Genomic DNA, 15,342 nt, shown 5'->3' on the forward strand with positions numbered 1-15,342 from the left:
AGCTGTTTCTGGCACCTGAGAGATGCCAAGATACTTCATTCATATGTCTGCATCCAAGGACATATATATTTTTTAATAAACTTACTCAGAGCTGCTTCCTTATACATACTCAGCCACAGTCAGTATTTTCAGACTCTGGATACTTGGAAGGTCCTTCTGGACAGTTATCATGCAAAACGCAGCGGAAGAAAGCCTTAGCATCTGTACGGTTGTCTTTCTCGCTTTCCTTCCTGGACACCTGCAGGGTCCCTGGGCATCACCATTTGCCCTTCTCGTTCTCCTCTGGGACTTTTCTCCGATTGTAATATTACACTTTCCCCAGTGTATCTATCTGTTTGGAGAAGAAGAGTGGTCTCAGGCACTGGCCTGGTGGAGACACTATCTTCAGGAAGATTACTGGCAAGGATATCCAACCAAAAGAATTTTTGAGGATGACTGGTGTGTTGGTATCCATGACATGCATCAACATATTTTCTGATGATGTCTAAGAAAAAGCTATCGTAGAGATCTGTAGTAGAAGATAATGATGAAAGCCTCGGACAGTTAATAATTGTTGACAAGAAATGTGCTGCTGATATGGGCCTGGTTACGGAACGGTGGACAGTGAAGGTTGGGATAGGGGTCAATCCATCTATCATGCTCATCTAGATGTTTTTGGAGGGGAGAAGATGAATTGGCCTCCTTGTTTAGCATACTTTAGGGATAATTTTCTTTTCTCTTGGCAATGATCAAGTTTGCAAGTTCCAATATGTTAGTACACTTATTTTTGCCTGTATATGGAGAGGTTGCAGAAATAATTTTCAAAAACCCTATACATTATAAAAGACATTGTTGTATAGTTTATGATAAAAAAAACCCCCAAAAACACAAAGACCAGATCACAAACTTGAAAACTCCAGAGATTTTTTCTGATGAGAAAATGTTACTCATATTACTCCTTTGATCAAAATTAGTGATGGTTTCTTACTGCCCCTAGACAAATAAAATCAAAACCTGTTTGCACTGCATACTCACTTTCTTACAACTGGCACTTTCCCTATCTCATCTGCCACAACTCAGAATTATATTGTAAGATCTAAAATTTCAAGGGCTCCTTTGGCATCTCTAAGCCTTACAGGGCCCCAAAAAGTCCTGTGAATTCACCTGTTCTCACAGGATATGCCCCGTACTTGGCCAATTCCCCCATCAACCAGACGAGGTACATTCCAGCCCTTCAACCTAATGGGTTTCACCTGTCAGTCCTGGAAGCTATTAAAATAAGCCAATTCCATCTTTTTGGAGAGAACTAGGGGTCACACTTTCCTCTCTCTGCTCCAAAGTTCACCTCTCACAGTCCTTGCTGGTCACTCTATTCCGGAGTGCAACCTGAGCAAACTTGCATAGCTTGCAGTGGCCTCCTCTTCTAGGCTGTGAGTATACCTCTACCAGTCTCATCTGTCCAGTGTTGAGCGTGGTGTATCGGGCCATCTGGTATTGTTTAGGGAGGAGGATCCCTCCTTCACCTATAGTGTAAATGGGAGGTGATCAGAATACAGCTGCTTTACTTTTCTCCCCAAATCCTCCTCCTACAATCTGCCTCACCTCCATGTTCGATCACACTGAGTGTTTTGTAGTTCTCTAGAAACCCTTAACTGTTATACCTCCTTGTATTTGTTATTTTTCTATCTAGAAGCCTCTTCTTGGCTACCTGCCAAGCTCTTACTCATTCTAGATTGGACTCAAAATCTGCCATCTTTCCCAAATTGGGCCATTGTCAGGGCAGAGGTAATGCAGCAAATCTATTTTTTTCAAGTTTTCACAGATCTCTTTATCCATGGTGATGACCCTTTGTCAAACTCGGAACTGAAATACTGGAATATTCACTTAGTTACTGGGTAATGATGTTATTTTGGGTACTGAAGCAGTGGGTCACTATGAAGTAGGTTGTCAGCATATTTAAAGTAAACTTGGAAATTCAAGTTTCCATGCGTATCTGGTGTCTGGATGGCTGATCATGTGTCAGGTATCCGATTAGCTCCTTTTCAGAACTTGGGCTCTAATACTCAGGTGGACTTTGTTTGGCAACCACAGCTTTCACTAGTCCCTGCAGTTCAGAACTGGAGAGAGAGTGAGTATCATCTCTGAAGATGGATGGAGATTGAGGACAAAAAAAGACTTCTCTTGTGTTTGGTTGTATATCTCTTTTTCCTGCTGTGTCTGCATTTTTCTCTTTGCTGTAATGAATCTTTGTATGTTCATGTTCAGTCATGCGAGTCCTTCTAGAAAATCATTCAACTACTCGATGATGGAGCCACCAGAAACAATCATTTTTCCTTATTCTCACTGCGCTTTAGTGAATAATCTTTGAAAAATATCTTATTGTACTATACATACTTGTTTAAAAGTATGACTAGGCCACAGACTACTTAAATACTTTTCTTAGTGCTTAGTGCAGTATCTGACACATAAACATCTGTATAGGGATCTTTTCTGAGGGATATGTAACACATACACTTTTAAAAATGAGCCTAGAGAACAGTCCTATCAGAGATTGTAAAGAAGGTAGGTGGTAGAGACATTACCAGCAGCGACCACATAAGTGGTTTTCTCAGGTCAGAGTTCTATCGTGGCCACCAAGACTTTGCATTCTGCCTCAAACTGTTACTTATTTACTCTGAAGATTAAGACTCTCATAGCTGCACAGGTTTGGGGCTGGGATGGCCCAGTAAATTTCGTCTATGGCTTTAGCCACAAGGCCACAACTACCTAACAAGCAGCTCTTTGAATTATGCGTGAAAGGAAATAAAACTCATTGCTACATTCAGCTTATTTTAGCGTTTACCCGCTTTCATACGTCAGTGAGACTCATGATAACTGGTTGCAATAGTAGCAGTGTCACTTTGGCAGCCACTAGAAATGAGGTTTATTGTGGAAACTCATATTAGTTATTGATAGTGTCCTTTATTGACGTTCTATTTATGTCTAGAAGTTGTAAACACTTTCACGAAACCATTGAAACTTCAGAATTTGACAAAACAGCCTCTTTTTTTTATTTTTTATTTATTTTTTTTGTTTGTTTGTTTTTACAGCCTCTTTTTTTAGTTGTGAAACTAAACCACAGAATTTTAACGAAAGTGCTGAAGCAAAAATTGTTAGCAGAGGATGGTTTCGATCCATCGACCTCTGGGTTATGGGCCCAGCACGCTTCCGCTGCGCCACTCTGCTCCTCGGTAGGTTGAGCCTCCTAATAATACCTTTAACTATGTTCAGAGGTACAGGCAGAACCCTTCCCCCCACCTTACGAAAATGCCTCTGTACTTCAACCTTCGGCTACCACAAGCTGCCAGTTCTCTTCGGAATAATATCGGTCCCAGAATCAAAGAGGAAGCGAAGTAGACGCAGAACTCCCGGTTGAGGTTCCGGACGTAGAAATGAGAAGTGGCGGGATATATGAGAATTACAAGCTTTAATCAGCAGGGAGGAGAGAGGGAAACCGAGTAAGGAACCCGGGCTTCGGTGCGGCCGCCGAGGATTCCGCTGCGGAGACGCTGCCCAGGCTCGCTTCCGCCCGCGGGAGAGCACCTCCCGGGCCCGCTGATGCGGCCATTGGCTCTACGCGTGAGCCCGGGGCCGGGCGAGCGGCGGGAAGAGCTGGTCCGCGGCCGCAGAACGCCGGGGGCTCCGCGGACTAACGCGGGAAAAATGGTGCCAAACGCTCCTTTCCTTTAGCGCAGTTAAAAAGGTCTGAAATTCCCATTTGGGGACAGAGGGCGGAGGGCGCGGAGGGCACGGCGGCAGCGGGGGAGGGAGCGCGCCGGCTCAACTCCCGTGACGTCACGGGGGTCCGGGCGAGGGGCGGGTTCGGGCAACGGCCAGTCCCGCGTGAGCGCTTCCTGTTTTCAATTAGGTCCGCGATCCGCGTATATAAGGAGGTTGCCCCAACGGCTTTCACGCTGATTCTGAGAACGTTCTGAACGTTGCAGATATGTCTGGTCGCGGCAAGGGCGGGAAGGGACTAGGCAAGGGCGGCGCCAAGCGCCACCGCAAGGTGCTGCGCGACAACATCCAGGGCATCACCAAGCCCGCCATCCGGCGGCTGGCCCGGCGCGGCGGCGTCAAGCGCATCTCGGGCCTCATCTACGAGGAGACCCGCGGGGTGCTCAAGGTGTTCCTGGAGAACGTGATCCGGGACGCCGTCACCTACACGGAGCACGCCAAGCGCAAGACGGTCACGGCCATGGACGTGGTCTACGCGCTCAAGCGCCAGGGCCGCACCCTCTACGGCTTCGGCGGCTGAACTCCGCATCCGTCGCTTTTTCTAAACACACAAAGGCCCTTTTCAGGGCCGCCCACATGTGTCCCGAAAGAGCTGCAGCTTTTCTTGCTGTTTTAATAAGTCCGTGTTTGAGCTTCTAGATTTCAGGCGCGGGGCGGGGGTGGTTCGGTTTTAGTTTCGGAGCGAGTCTTCAACTGGTTAATTTCCGGATTCCGGGAGTTGCTTTGCTGGCAGTCGGCTCCGTTCAAATCTTAGCTTCCGGACAGTTTTAAGGGGGGAGAGCAGGTCACGTGGCGCCGCCTGCTCTCCAGGGAGCTTCCCCGTTTCCGAGGGCCGAGGTAGGAGTCGTGCGTGCCTGGCTCCGCTAGAAAGCGGGGATCCCCGGCCCGTAGGCAGCGGGTGGGCCTTCCCCGCCGAGCCCCGCGCCCAACATGGCGGGGCGGCTGGGAGACAAAGGGAGCGCGCCCGGCCCCTGCTGGGCGGCGGGGGAACAAAGGAGTTCCGGCGGGGTGGCCGGCCACGACCTCGCTCCGACTCCGCCCCGCCGCGTCGCGCCCTCACCCGGGGTCCCCTGTTCCCGGTCGTCCACGTTCCGAAGGCACTGGGGGAAACCCCCTCGCGGGGGGAGCTGGCCAGTGTTTAGCATCGCCCCCGAAATTTCCTGATAGTTTGAAAACCTTAAAAAGATAAGGATGTTGCTTAATGAACGAAATGTCACCAAAACCTAAGCAGACACGATAGCATTTTTAAAACGTGTACAAATAGGCCTCGGGATATTTTACCCAATGTTACTAGGTGTAGGGAAGGATATATTCTTCCTTCAAGGTCTTCCAGCTGCACTAAAATTTACAGGAGACGTATGGACAGGAGAAAAAATACCTAAAGTTTTATTACCTTTGGGCAGAGGCCCAGTAATGAAATGGAGACAAACATGACAGGCAGGCAGTTTTTATACCTTTTAGACTGAAGACAATAAATTTGTGGGGAGTTGACAGGATTGAAAAGATGTGTTAACTTTTAATATTAAGGAAAATTTATTGCACTGACCTTATTTTTCTCATATTTACACAGTAGGAAAAATAATAGAGAAAATTGGCACGGACTAATTAATACTAGCCATAGATGAGCATTTGGACACCAGTGATGTGTTCAAGTTCCTTTTGTTTCAAAATTGAAAAAAAAAAAAAATCTCCGAATCAGCTCAGCTAATCAGAGTGGGGCAAGGAAGTTAAAGCAGATTTCTTGACTATTTCCCCTAAAGTTATATACTTCTAACTACCTGTTTTAAACCTTATATTCTATTATCATAAGTAATCCACACATGCATTAATGTTATTACTAGAATATTATGAAGTAATCCACACAATGAAATTTCTACTTAATATTTTATATTCCAGCAAAGCATCCTATAAAATTTTTTAAGGTAGCCAACAAAGCAAATGTCAACCAATAGATGTAACATAATTAGGCATACAATCTAACATTGCTACTAAAACAAACTAGATTTAGCTACATGTGTCGACATGGCAACTCATTGTTCCCTGAATAAAACCACTCCCAGAAACTAGCTGCAATATGATACTGTTTTGATTCATTTTGGCTAATTATGCTGATAGTCCTCACAGCATAATTATAGTAAGTCCCGTTGACTTACTATGATAAAGGTTTATGTTTTGCTCATAATGTTTACTGACTGTGGGTCATTTATTGAGTATGAAGATTTCTTATTTTGAAGTTATCTGAATTTCCTTTGAGCATATAAAAGGAGAGTTCTTTTAGGAAGGGAGGTTGATATCAGTCTTCTAAGTTGTTGGCAACATCACAGCAATCTTTAGGGTGGCCCTAACTTTCCCTAGTCTGGGAATGATTGTGGACAGCAATTCATGTTTCTCTTCTAGCTTTAAAAGTGCAGCTGCTTTTCTGAAGACGATTCTTCATTCTGGCCAGGTACTGCTGTAAGGTTAGGCAAAAAGAACTGGAGGCATGGGAACAAAATAGGAATAAAAAATTATTAAAGCAGCTTTTGTGAGTTTCCAGGGTCCTTTCCTCATAACCCAACACATCTGTTAAATGAGGTACTCCTAATGCTAGTGAGACATGAAGTCTCTGGAAAATAAGTCACATGTTGCTTGAATTGGCGGGCAGGGGCAGAGAAGTCTCACAGTCAACGGCCCTAGGTTGTCTTCAAAAGAGTTCAGGGTAGGAACACCTGGGTGGCTTCAATGGTTGGGCGTCTGCCTTCAGCTCAGGTCCTTCCTGATCCCTGGCTCCTGGGATGGAGTCCCACATCAGGCTCCCTGCTTCTCTCACTGGCTGTGTCTTGGCCTCTCTCTGTGTGTCTCTCACAAATAAATAAATAAAATCTTAAAAAAAAAAAAAAAAGTTCAGGGTGAAGAGATGGTCCTAAAGAGGGGTGTAGACTGTTAGAATGGATTAGATTGTCATTCACCTTGCCAGTTGAGGAACTCTTAACTAGAATAACGTGCTGCTAGGCTTTGGAGTCTACTGACTTGTTCAAAGCTTCAGGACTCAGATTCCAATATGGGCAGGACCAACTCACCTTCCCTATCATTTCAACCAGAGGCTTTAGCTGTCATTAACGTTTTGGAAGACTTTCCTCTGCATAAGAACTGTCCTAAACGCTTTATAGTGTTCTTTTACTGATCATCCAGCAATGCCATGTGTTAGTTATCATTCCCATTTTAGAGGTAAGGAAATGTTCACAGACAGTTTAAGAAATTGGCCTAAATTTAGCATTGAAACAGTCTTTCACAACTATATCTTGTTTTAAGGGATTCCTCCTTAAGCCATGGTAGTATATTTGTTTTCAAATGTGCTTAAAATTAGCTTTGGAGAGCAAGAAATGAATGCCTTAATCACATGTGGGGCTTAGAGTATCTTCTTCACAAGTCCTATTACAAAATTGAGTCACTTATATAGGAAATAGTTGGGGTTTGGAGCCAATAGCCAAGAAAGAATTCTTAAGACATCTTTGGTGCAAAAAGGTGGTTTTATTAAGGAATAGGGACAGGACCCATGGGCAGGAAGAGCTGCCCTGGGGTCATGAGGAGTGGCCCAGTAAATACTTTCCAGTTGGGAAGGGCTTAGGGACAGCACAAGCCTCCAAGGTATTTCGGAAACAAGGTTTCCAGGATCCGAAGAGGGCTAGCTATTGTTAGGAAAGGTCATTATTATTACTTAGTAAAAACTCAGTCACGAGACTCTTCAGATGTATATCAGTGGATCATATGTTTGGAGGATGATTGCTAATAGATACCTTGATGGGTAGTGATAAAGGAAGTTTCCAAGGGAATTTTTACATGTTAAAGCAGACTTACAGGATCCTGAGGGGTTGGGCTAGTAAGTAGAAAATGAGGTTTTTGAGCTTAGTTTTATACTGCTAATGCTCATGGCTTCCCCTCTATGGCACAGCACTCAGAAAAGTTAAATTTGCCATAAGGAGATCCTTAGCTTCCATAGCTCATTATATACTTTGGGTGGTTTAAGGCCTGTGTTGTGCATCAAAGAACAAGTGTATCTTCTGACCAGTTTTAATTTAGTTTTATTCTAATACTTAATTTTCCTTCTGAGCCGGTTTCCCTATTCCTAAGATTGCAACTGGCCTCTATTGCTTGAAAGTCTGTGTGCAAACAGTCCTTAGGGATTCAGATCCCACGTTTCAGTAAGGAGTTACTTAACCTTAATTTCTCATTCATTTGTAATATGGGAGATTCCATTTCATAGGTGATTGTAGGCTGAAATCACGCGGACAGGCACAAGAATATTAATGCCTTGTGACTTTTCTCCCTTAAAATAAAATCCCAGGGCATGAATAAGTCACTGGACTTGGAGAGGTTTAGGGAGATCTTGGGACTGGAAAGTGAAGAGGCTGAGGCAGATCCTTATGCCCTGCCCACCCCCGCCCCCATCACAGATGGACTTTCACTTGCTTCCTCTTCCTTCACATATTCCAGTTGTAGTGTCTCTTACATTCTTGTATATTTAAGCCAGGTAGAAAACTCTAATGGATGAATTCCTGACCTTTGCAAGAGGCAGTATTTAGACTACGTTAACGTTTTTGGCGAAGAAACTGGTGGAATTGGAAGGACATGGGTTTGAGACTGGCAAGAAATCCGCTGGGATTTAGAAATGCAAGTCGCAGATAGTACATGGCTCCATTAGATGCCACTGTAGCCACTCGGATGCTCACAGCAAGTGGATTTTCTAAAAGAATGTTCCTCTTTTAATTTAGGGCCACCCGACACTTTGCCCAACTTTGCCCCTAATTACTCCCTGATCTAGGGTAGTGGAAATAACAAAGCGAAACAAAATGGGGAAACGAAGCCTCTCCAAGTGTGGTGGGCCTCCAGGAACATTACACTCAGTAAGGAGCTACCAGAGCAGCTAAGAGAACACAATAGTCCAGTTGCATAGATTTACCCTTTGGTGATTCTCACAGGCTGGAATTACGTTTTGCTTCTAGATTAATACTGCTTGACAAAGTATTACAATGGCTGTACTGGTCATTTTCAAGCTTAAGTTACAGCTCTTTAAATGAGCATATGGGTGGCTCTTAAAAGGGCCTGAAGTCGTTGTCGTAGTTGCACAGGAGTTTGCTTGAAGCTGGTGTACTTGGTGAAGGCCTTGGTGCCCTCGGACACGGCGTGCTTGGCCAGCTCCCCGGGCAGCAGCAGGCGCACGGCCGTCTGGATCTCCCTGGACGTGATGGTCGAGCGCTTGTTGTAATGCGCCAGGCGCGACGCCTCGCCCGCGATGCGCTCGAAGATGTCGTTGACGAACGAGTTCATGATGCCCATGGCCTTGGACGAGATGCCCGTGTCGGGGTGCACCTGCTTCAGCACCTTGTACACGTACACCGAGTAGCTCTCCTTGCGGCTGCGCTTGCGCTTCTTGCCGTCCTTCTTCTGCGCCTTGGTCACCGCCTTCTTGGAGCCCTTCTTCGGGGCCGGCGCGGACTTGGCGGGCTCGGGCTTTACAATCAGAAACCAGTACTAAAACGCAACGAAAAAAGTACGCCCGCGACCAAGCGCCCTCCTATTTATTTGACACGTATGCAAATTAGGGATTGCAGACTTACATTTCTGATTGGCTTCTACAGTATCCTAACCGCCGATAGGCTCCTTCTTTATCCTAAGCTCTCATTGGTCTTTCCCCGTAGTTCAACCTTAAATAATTTGATCTTGTAACTCACAAACGTTCTATGCAAATTAGGGGCATTGTTGCTCTCTGGCTGTGTCTTTTGATTGGCTGGAATTTCTTCTGTGCCAACGGCATAAGCTGCTTTACGAAACCGCCTCAGGGTATAATAGTTTAGCTTTTTGCGTTTTGCAGGTCTCGACTCCTGTTTTTTACTGCGTTGTTGCTGTGCTATCATGTCAGGTCGCGGGAAGCAGGGCGGCAAGGCTCGCGCCAAGGCCAAGACGCGCTCGTCGCGGGCCGGGCTCCAGTTCCCGGTGGGCCGCGTCCACCGCCTGCTCCGCAAGGGCAACTACGCGGAGCGGGTCGGGGCGGGCGCGCCGGTGTACCTGGCGGCCGTGCTGGAGTACCTGACGGCCGAGATCCTGGAGCTGGCGGGCAACGCGGCCCGCGACAACAAGAAGACGCGCATCATCCCGCGCCACCTGCAGCTGGCCATCCGCAACGACGAGGAGCTCAACAAGCTGCTGGGCCGCGTGACCATCGCGCAGGGCGGCGTCCTGCCCAACATCCAGGCCGTGCTGCTGCCCAAGAAGACCGAGAGCCACCACAAGGCCAAGGGGAAGTAAACCTACCTAAATACCTCTTTGTGCATCTAAAGTTTATTTTCCCATCCAAAGGCTCTTTTCAGAGCCGTCCACATTTTCAAATTAGGAAGCTTGTAACAAAGTGTTGCTTTTCTATTACGTAAGCCTTACACGGGCACGGGCTCTGGATAGTAAAATCAGTGTATCCATTGCAATAAATTGTGGCTGCTTAACTTGGACAGAAACCGGAGTATGGTAGGCAAGGTTCTAATACGTGAGGGGAAGCTAGTTAGTGATGGTAATGTTTGCAAAACCCTAGCTTTATGTAGATGGACAGGGGCCTCCATGTTCAACCATGTTTAGCGAGTAATACACCTACAGTGAGGAAACCAGAAGTAAGGGATAATTCAATGAACCTCCATGGGAGGGGTGGTAGCCTGGGATGCCGTAAGGCAAAAAAAGTATGGGACCGGAAATCGGCGCAGGCTGTTTCTATGCTGAAGTGAATGAAAGGAAATCCCAACATTTGTCACACGGTGGTGACCGCTTCGTCCCCGGGCCAGTCGTCTTACCTGTGGTTTCCCAGAGTGGATATAGAAAGGGGCTGTCCCCGCTATTCAATTCAGTTAAAGTAACCATCAGAAAACAAATTTGTTCTTAAGACGTGACCCTCCGTCTTGCGCTCCATTACGTGAGTCTCCTGAGCCAGAGTTAGCATCTTCCCCTGCCCCCTGGTTATGCCTTATTTGGAATCTGAGAGGAGTTGAAGCAGAACATCCTAAGGTTAATTTCTGGATTGGCTGACTACAACAAAGACCGGATTGGAATGTTTAATAATTTATCCAATCGGAGCCTCCAGTGGTCCACCAATCACGTCCTCAGCTTCAGCCAATGGTTTCATCGCGCGGGAGTTTTGAAAAATGCAAGACCAATCGGAACGGTTCTGAGTATATATAAGGGCAATGTAGTCTGCGAGACTTGGTAGTGTAGTCTTCTCTCTGTTTTCTCGAGATGGCTCGTACGAAGCAGACGGCGCGCAAGTCGACGGGCGGCAAGGCCCCGCGCAAGCAGCTGGCCACCAAGGCGGCCCGCAAGAGCGCGCCGGCCACCGGCGGCGTCAAGAAGCCGCACCGCTACCGGCCCGGCACGGTGGCCCTGCGCGAGATCCGGCGCTACCAGAAGTCCACGGAGCTGCTGATCCGCAAGCTGCCGTTCCAGCGCCTGGTGCGCGAGATCGCGCAGGACTTCAAGACCGACCTGCGCTTCCAGAGCTCGGCCGTCATGGCGCTGCAGGAGGCGTGCGAGGCCTACCTGGTGGGGCTCTTCGAGGACACCAACCTCTGCGCCATCCACGCCAAGCGCGTCACCATCATGCCCAAGGACATCCAGCTGGTGCGCCGCATCCGCGGGGAGAGGGCGTAAAGCTTCCCCCGCTAATTGAATTAACTCAAAGGCTCTTCTAAGAGCCACCCACTTTTTCTCTAAAATTGCTGTAATTGTGTTCCCTCAATTTCGAGTCTTTTTTAAACCCGTTTTAAGTTGGTTCTTGGTGTTAAGGTGAGCTCTTAAAAGGTGGAGGTTTGGTACGTGATGTTTGCTCTTTTCCTGGGCTTTCAGTTGTGCCCTCCGCTCCTCCTTTCAGCCTCTCCCTATGTGCAGAATGCTTCGGTGTAAGTTTTCGCAAGTTTGGGCAATGACCGTTGCAAAACTAGTTCTGTGGACATGTTTGACTTCATGTCTGAAACTAATTTGCTCAATTCCCATGACTTGATAAAAGTGAAGTCTTGGTTCTCATGTAAAATCTTAGAAAGATGCAGGCTGGTACTTGATTTCTATGGAATTCGATTCAGGGTTTTTTTTTTTTTTTAATTAATGAAAGACCGGCAGCGGGAAAACCAGCGTCCTCTCGAGCTCAATAAGGGACACTATCCCAGGACTTGGGATCATGACCTGAGCCAAAGGCAGATGCTCAACTGCTGAGCCACCCGGATGTTACCTAGACTCAGGATTTCTAAGGAGCTTACTGGTAACAATTTAAGACCATTAATGACTTGTGTGGTCCTTGACTCTGCCTCTGTCCACCGGTGACATGGGCATCACTTGGGAGCTTGCAAAAGATGTAGATTATCCCATCCTGTCCTATGCAGGCCTAGTGAAAATTGACATTGTGTCACGTTCACCTCAGGTGGTTGACCTAACACTAGTTTAAGAAGCCTATTTTCAAAAGTATTTTTGGGCTCATCAACAGAGGAACCTGTGACCTCTCCATAGGAATACTAGGAATAAGCATTTGCAAACAGCATGCTTATGTCACAGAATTAAATGATCTGTAAATCAATTGCACAAGAAAAGAACCAGGGAAGGTAGTTTCATCTAGAGATCAGGGACCTTGATATTGAGTGCACAGTACAACTGGAGGTTTTATAAAAAATATCTGCCCGTGGGCCAGTCAGTGGCATTCTAATTGTAGCCTGGAGGGTAATCCCAGGCAATTGTAATCATTAAAACTCAGGCGTTTCCAACAGGTCGCTAGTCAAGAGCAGATGCTGCATAATACATTCCAATCTTGTGATTTGCTCCTATTGCTTTGACTGCAGGTTTAGCAATGATTTATCTGCAGAATCAGGCTTTCTGAGAGTGAGCTTGCTTTTGGAGGAAACATACTGCTCTTCTAAAGACGATTTCCTGGCTTGCTTGAGGACTATTAAATCTCTGCTATGAATCAAATAGTATCTGGTTTTTGTAGTAATTCCTGGGGACAGTGTTAATGTGAGTCTGTGATGAGAGATGGACCTGCTTTGGGCAATTGACAATACCAGGTTTTAAGGGATGCTACAAAGAGGAAGTTCCTGGCAGGCAACTTGTGGATACCTGTCTATCTTCACACTGGGCACACAGTCCTGTTTAGGTTTTCACCTATCTTTCTCCATGGTCATTATTTATTTATCAGTTTATATTTTCCTTCTTTCCTAGCTATTCTTTTCATTTTTTTTATTATGTGGCATTTCAGAATTATATGGAAGTAGAAACATTAGTTTAATAAACTCTGTGTGCCCTGCACCTGGTTTCAACATCATCAACACTAGCCAAATGTTTTATCTGTGTCTCTTCCACCCAGCTGCCTTGATCATTGGAAAGAAAATTTTATCCTTTTCGCTCTCAATATTTTAAAACATGTCCACCATTTTAAAACCTAATTAGGGTGCCATGACAATTTCCCCAACCAACCAACATTGGTTAGCATTGATGGATTTTAAAATTTTGGTTACTCTTCATGTATTTGTTGATAGTTTGCAATGTGCCAGGTCCTGTTCTGCGCATTGGGAATATACTCCAACAATCCATTCAGAATTCCTAGCCCTTGAGGAGTTTACATGTGAGTCTAGGAAGGAGAGACAATAAAATCAGATATGTGTAGTATATTAAATGCAAGAAGGAGAGAAATAAAGCTAGAATAAGGAGTGTTACGGGAAGGTGAAATTTGGATTAGGCTACCTATAAAGATGACATCAGCATAGACTTGAAATTAGTGGAGAGGGGAGGGTAAGGGGCCAGGTGGCTGCCTGGAGCGGGTGGAGCACAGCAGGAGGAGCACAGCAGGAGGAGACACAGAGAAGCAAAAAGAAGCCGGATCAAGGAGGGGCTTGTAGACTTTAGTTCTGAGATGTAAGGCCTTGAGAGGAGTTGAACATAGGAAGGAATTTCTGTGTTTGTTTCCCACTTAAGCAGGTTCTGCTCTCTATTTAGATAGTCTCAATAGTGCTCCAGTACAAAAAGGAGGGCCCTGCTTTATGCTCTTCAGACCTTGAAAATAGAAGCTGACCTTTAGCATTTTATATAGAGAAAAAAGTCTGAAAATTAAGGGTTAAATGCCATTCATATCCTGGTACTTCATACTCATTAGTGTTTTTTTTTTTTTTTTTGCCACAGGCAAAATGTTTACCCTCAGGTGACACCTTCCATTTATTTGGATTGCAAAATAAGGATTACAGATGCAAATGTCCTTAGGGTTTTAGGCAAGAAGTGCTTGTATCAGGAACAGGGGTGAGCTACCCTTCAGTACTTCACTGGCTCAGTCAGCGGCAGTGTTTCTGGAAGAATCTAAGGCCTCTGACAGCCAGCTGCAAGCTCTGGATAGCAGCTCAGTATCTGTTGTGTCATTTGCCCAATAGAGCTGTTAACAATACCTGCCTTGGGAACTGTCTAGGTAAAAGAGTCATGACTTCATTAGTTCAAAAGTGTAATTTGGGGGGCACACCAGGGTGGCTCATTCTGTTAAGTGTCTACCTTTGGTTCAGGTCATGATTCCAGGATCCTGGGATTGAGTCCCGCATCCCCTGCCTACTGCTCCCCCTTGCTTGTACTCTCAAATAAGTAAATAAAATCTTTAAAAGATAAATGAAAACAAAGTATAATTTGGTGTCTACATAGGTCATTTTATTTAATCTACACAATAACTCTGTGGCTTAGGGGCCATTAGTAGCCCAAATAAATGATGAAGAAACTGAGGTGAACTATTCACACAGTAGAATAATTCAGTCATGGACTTTATCTCTGGTACTAGAGAATGGATGACTGTTGCATGTTACCTGCATAGTTTAATTTTACTTCATCCATCCATCAAAAACTAGAGTGCTTACTATGTGCTCCGCATTGTTCTAGGTGCCAGAAACAGAGCAGTGAATAACTTGGGTAAAGTACCCTGTGTGGAGCTCACGGATACCGTCTTTGTGGGTGACAGGAAATAAACAAATATAGTATTTTGGTAGGTAACAAGATTAAAGGGATTGGGGCATCTGGGTGCCTCAGTTGGTTAAATGTCTGCCTTTGGCTCGGGCAGTGATCCCAGGGTCTTGGGATCCACCCTGTGTCCAGTTTCCTGCCCAGTGTGGTGCCTGCTTTTCTCTCCGCTTGCTGCTCTGCCTACATGTGCTCTCTCTGTCTCTCAAATAAATAAAAAAAAATCTTTAAAAGAGAGAGAGAAAGAGAAAGAGAGAGAGAGAGAGAGAGAGAGAGAAAGAAAGAGAAAACAGGCCAAAAGATTAAGGACTGCCAGAGAGTGGAGGCATGGGTAGTAGAGGGTTGTGGTTTTAAATAGGTTGAGTGGGGAAGATTTCACCACTAAGACGCCACTGAGCCGAGGCAGGAAGCTAAGAGGGAGACAGGAGACAGGTGTACACACACCTGTGAGAAGATCATTCCACAGAGAAGCTACAGTTGTGACTAAACAGATCCTAAGCTGGGAGAAAATTCGCGGTCATGGCCACAGGTCTGATGACCAACTAGATAGAACCAGGGTTGTCTTCTGTTTTCTCAAGCTGGAGTTTCTAGGTAAATTAAGTA

The 15,342-nt window shown here is 45.7% G+C and overlaps 4 protein-coding genes and 1 non-coding gene across 5 annotated transcripts; 3 read left to right on the forward strand and 2 right to left on the reverse strand.

Annotated features, from left to right (window-relative positions):
• Positions 1-3,132: 3,132 nt before the first annotated feature.
• Positions 3,133-3,204, reverse strand: TRNAM-CAU (transfer RNA methionine (anticodon CAU)). The gene has a single exon. It is a non-coding gene; the product is annotated as a tRNA-Met (tRNA).
• Positions 3,205-3,920: 716 nt separating this feature from the next.
• Positions 3,921-5,478, forward strand: LOC140626393 (histone H4). Its single transcript, XM_072814156.1, has one exon. It carries the CDS (start codon positions 3,965-3,967, stop codon positions 4,274-4,276), a length of 312 nt encoding a protein of 103 aa, XP_072670257.1. The 5' UTR covers positions 3,921-3,964; the 3' UTR covers positions 4,277-5,478.
• A 1,166-nt stretch (positions 5,479-6,644) lies between these two features.
• On the reverse strand, positions 6,645-10,025 carry LOC140626394 (histone H2B 1/2-like). The gene has a single exon (XM_072814157.1). It carries the CDS (start codon positions 9,070-9,072, stop codon positions 8,806-8,808), a length of 267 nt encoding a protein of 88 aa, XP_072670258.1. The 5' UTR covers positions 9,073-10,025; the 3' UTR covers positions 6,645-8,805.
• Positions 9,649-10,232, forward strand: LOC140626390 (histone H2A type 1-E). Its single transcript, XM_072814154.1, has one exon. It carries the CDS (start codon positions 9,649-9,651, stop codon positions 10,039-10,041), a length of 393 nt encoding a protein of 130 aa, XP_072670255.1. The 3' UTR covers positions 10,042-10,232.
• Positions 10,233-11,010: 778 nt separating this feature from the next.
• On the forward strand, positions 11,011-14,414 carry LOC140626388 (histone H3.1-like). Its single transcript, XM_072814152.1, has one exon. The coding sequence runs from the start codon at positions 11,011-11,013 to the stop codon at positions 11,419-11,421; it is 411 nt and encodes a 136-aa protein (XP_072670253.1). The 3' UTR covers positions 11,422-14,414.
• Positions 14,415-15,342: the final 928 nt, after the last annotated feature.

This window comes from Canis lupus, chromosome 37 (assembly GCF_048164855.1).
Source record: "Canis lupus baileyi chromosome 37, mCanLup2.hap1, whole genome shotgun sequence".
Classification (NCBI taxonomy): Eukaryota; Metazoa; Chordata; class Mammalia; order Carnivora; family Canidae; genus Canis; species Canis lupus.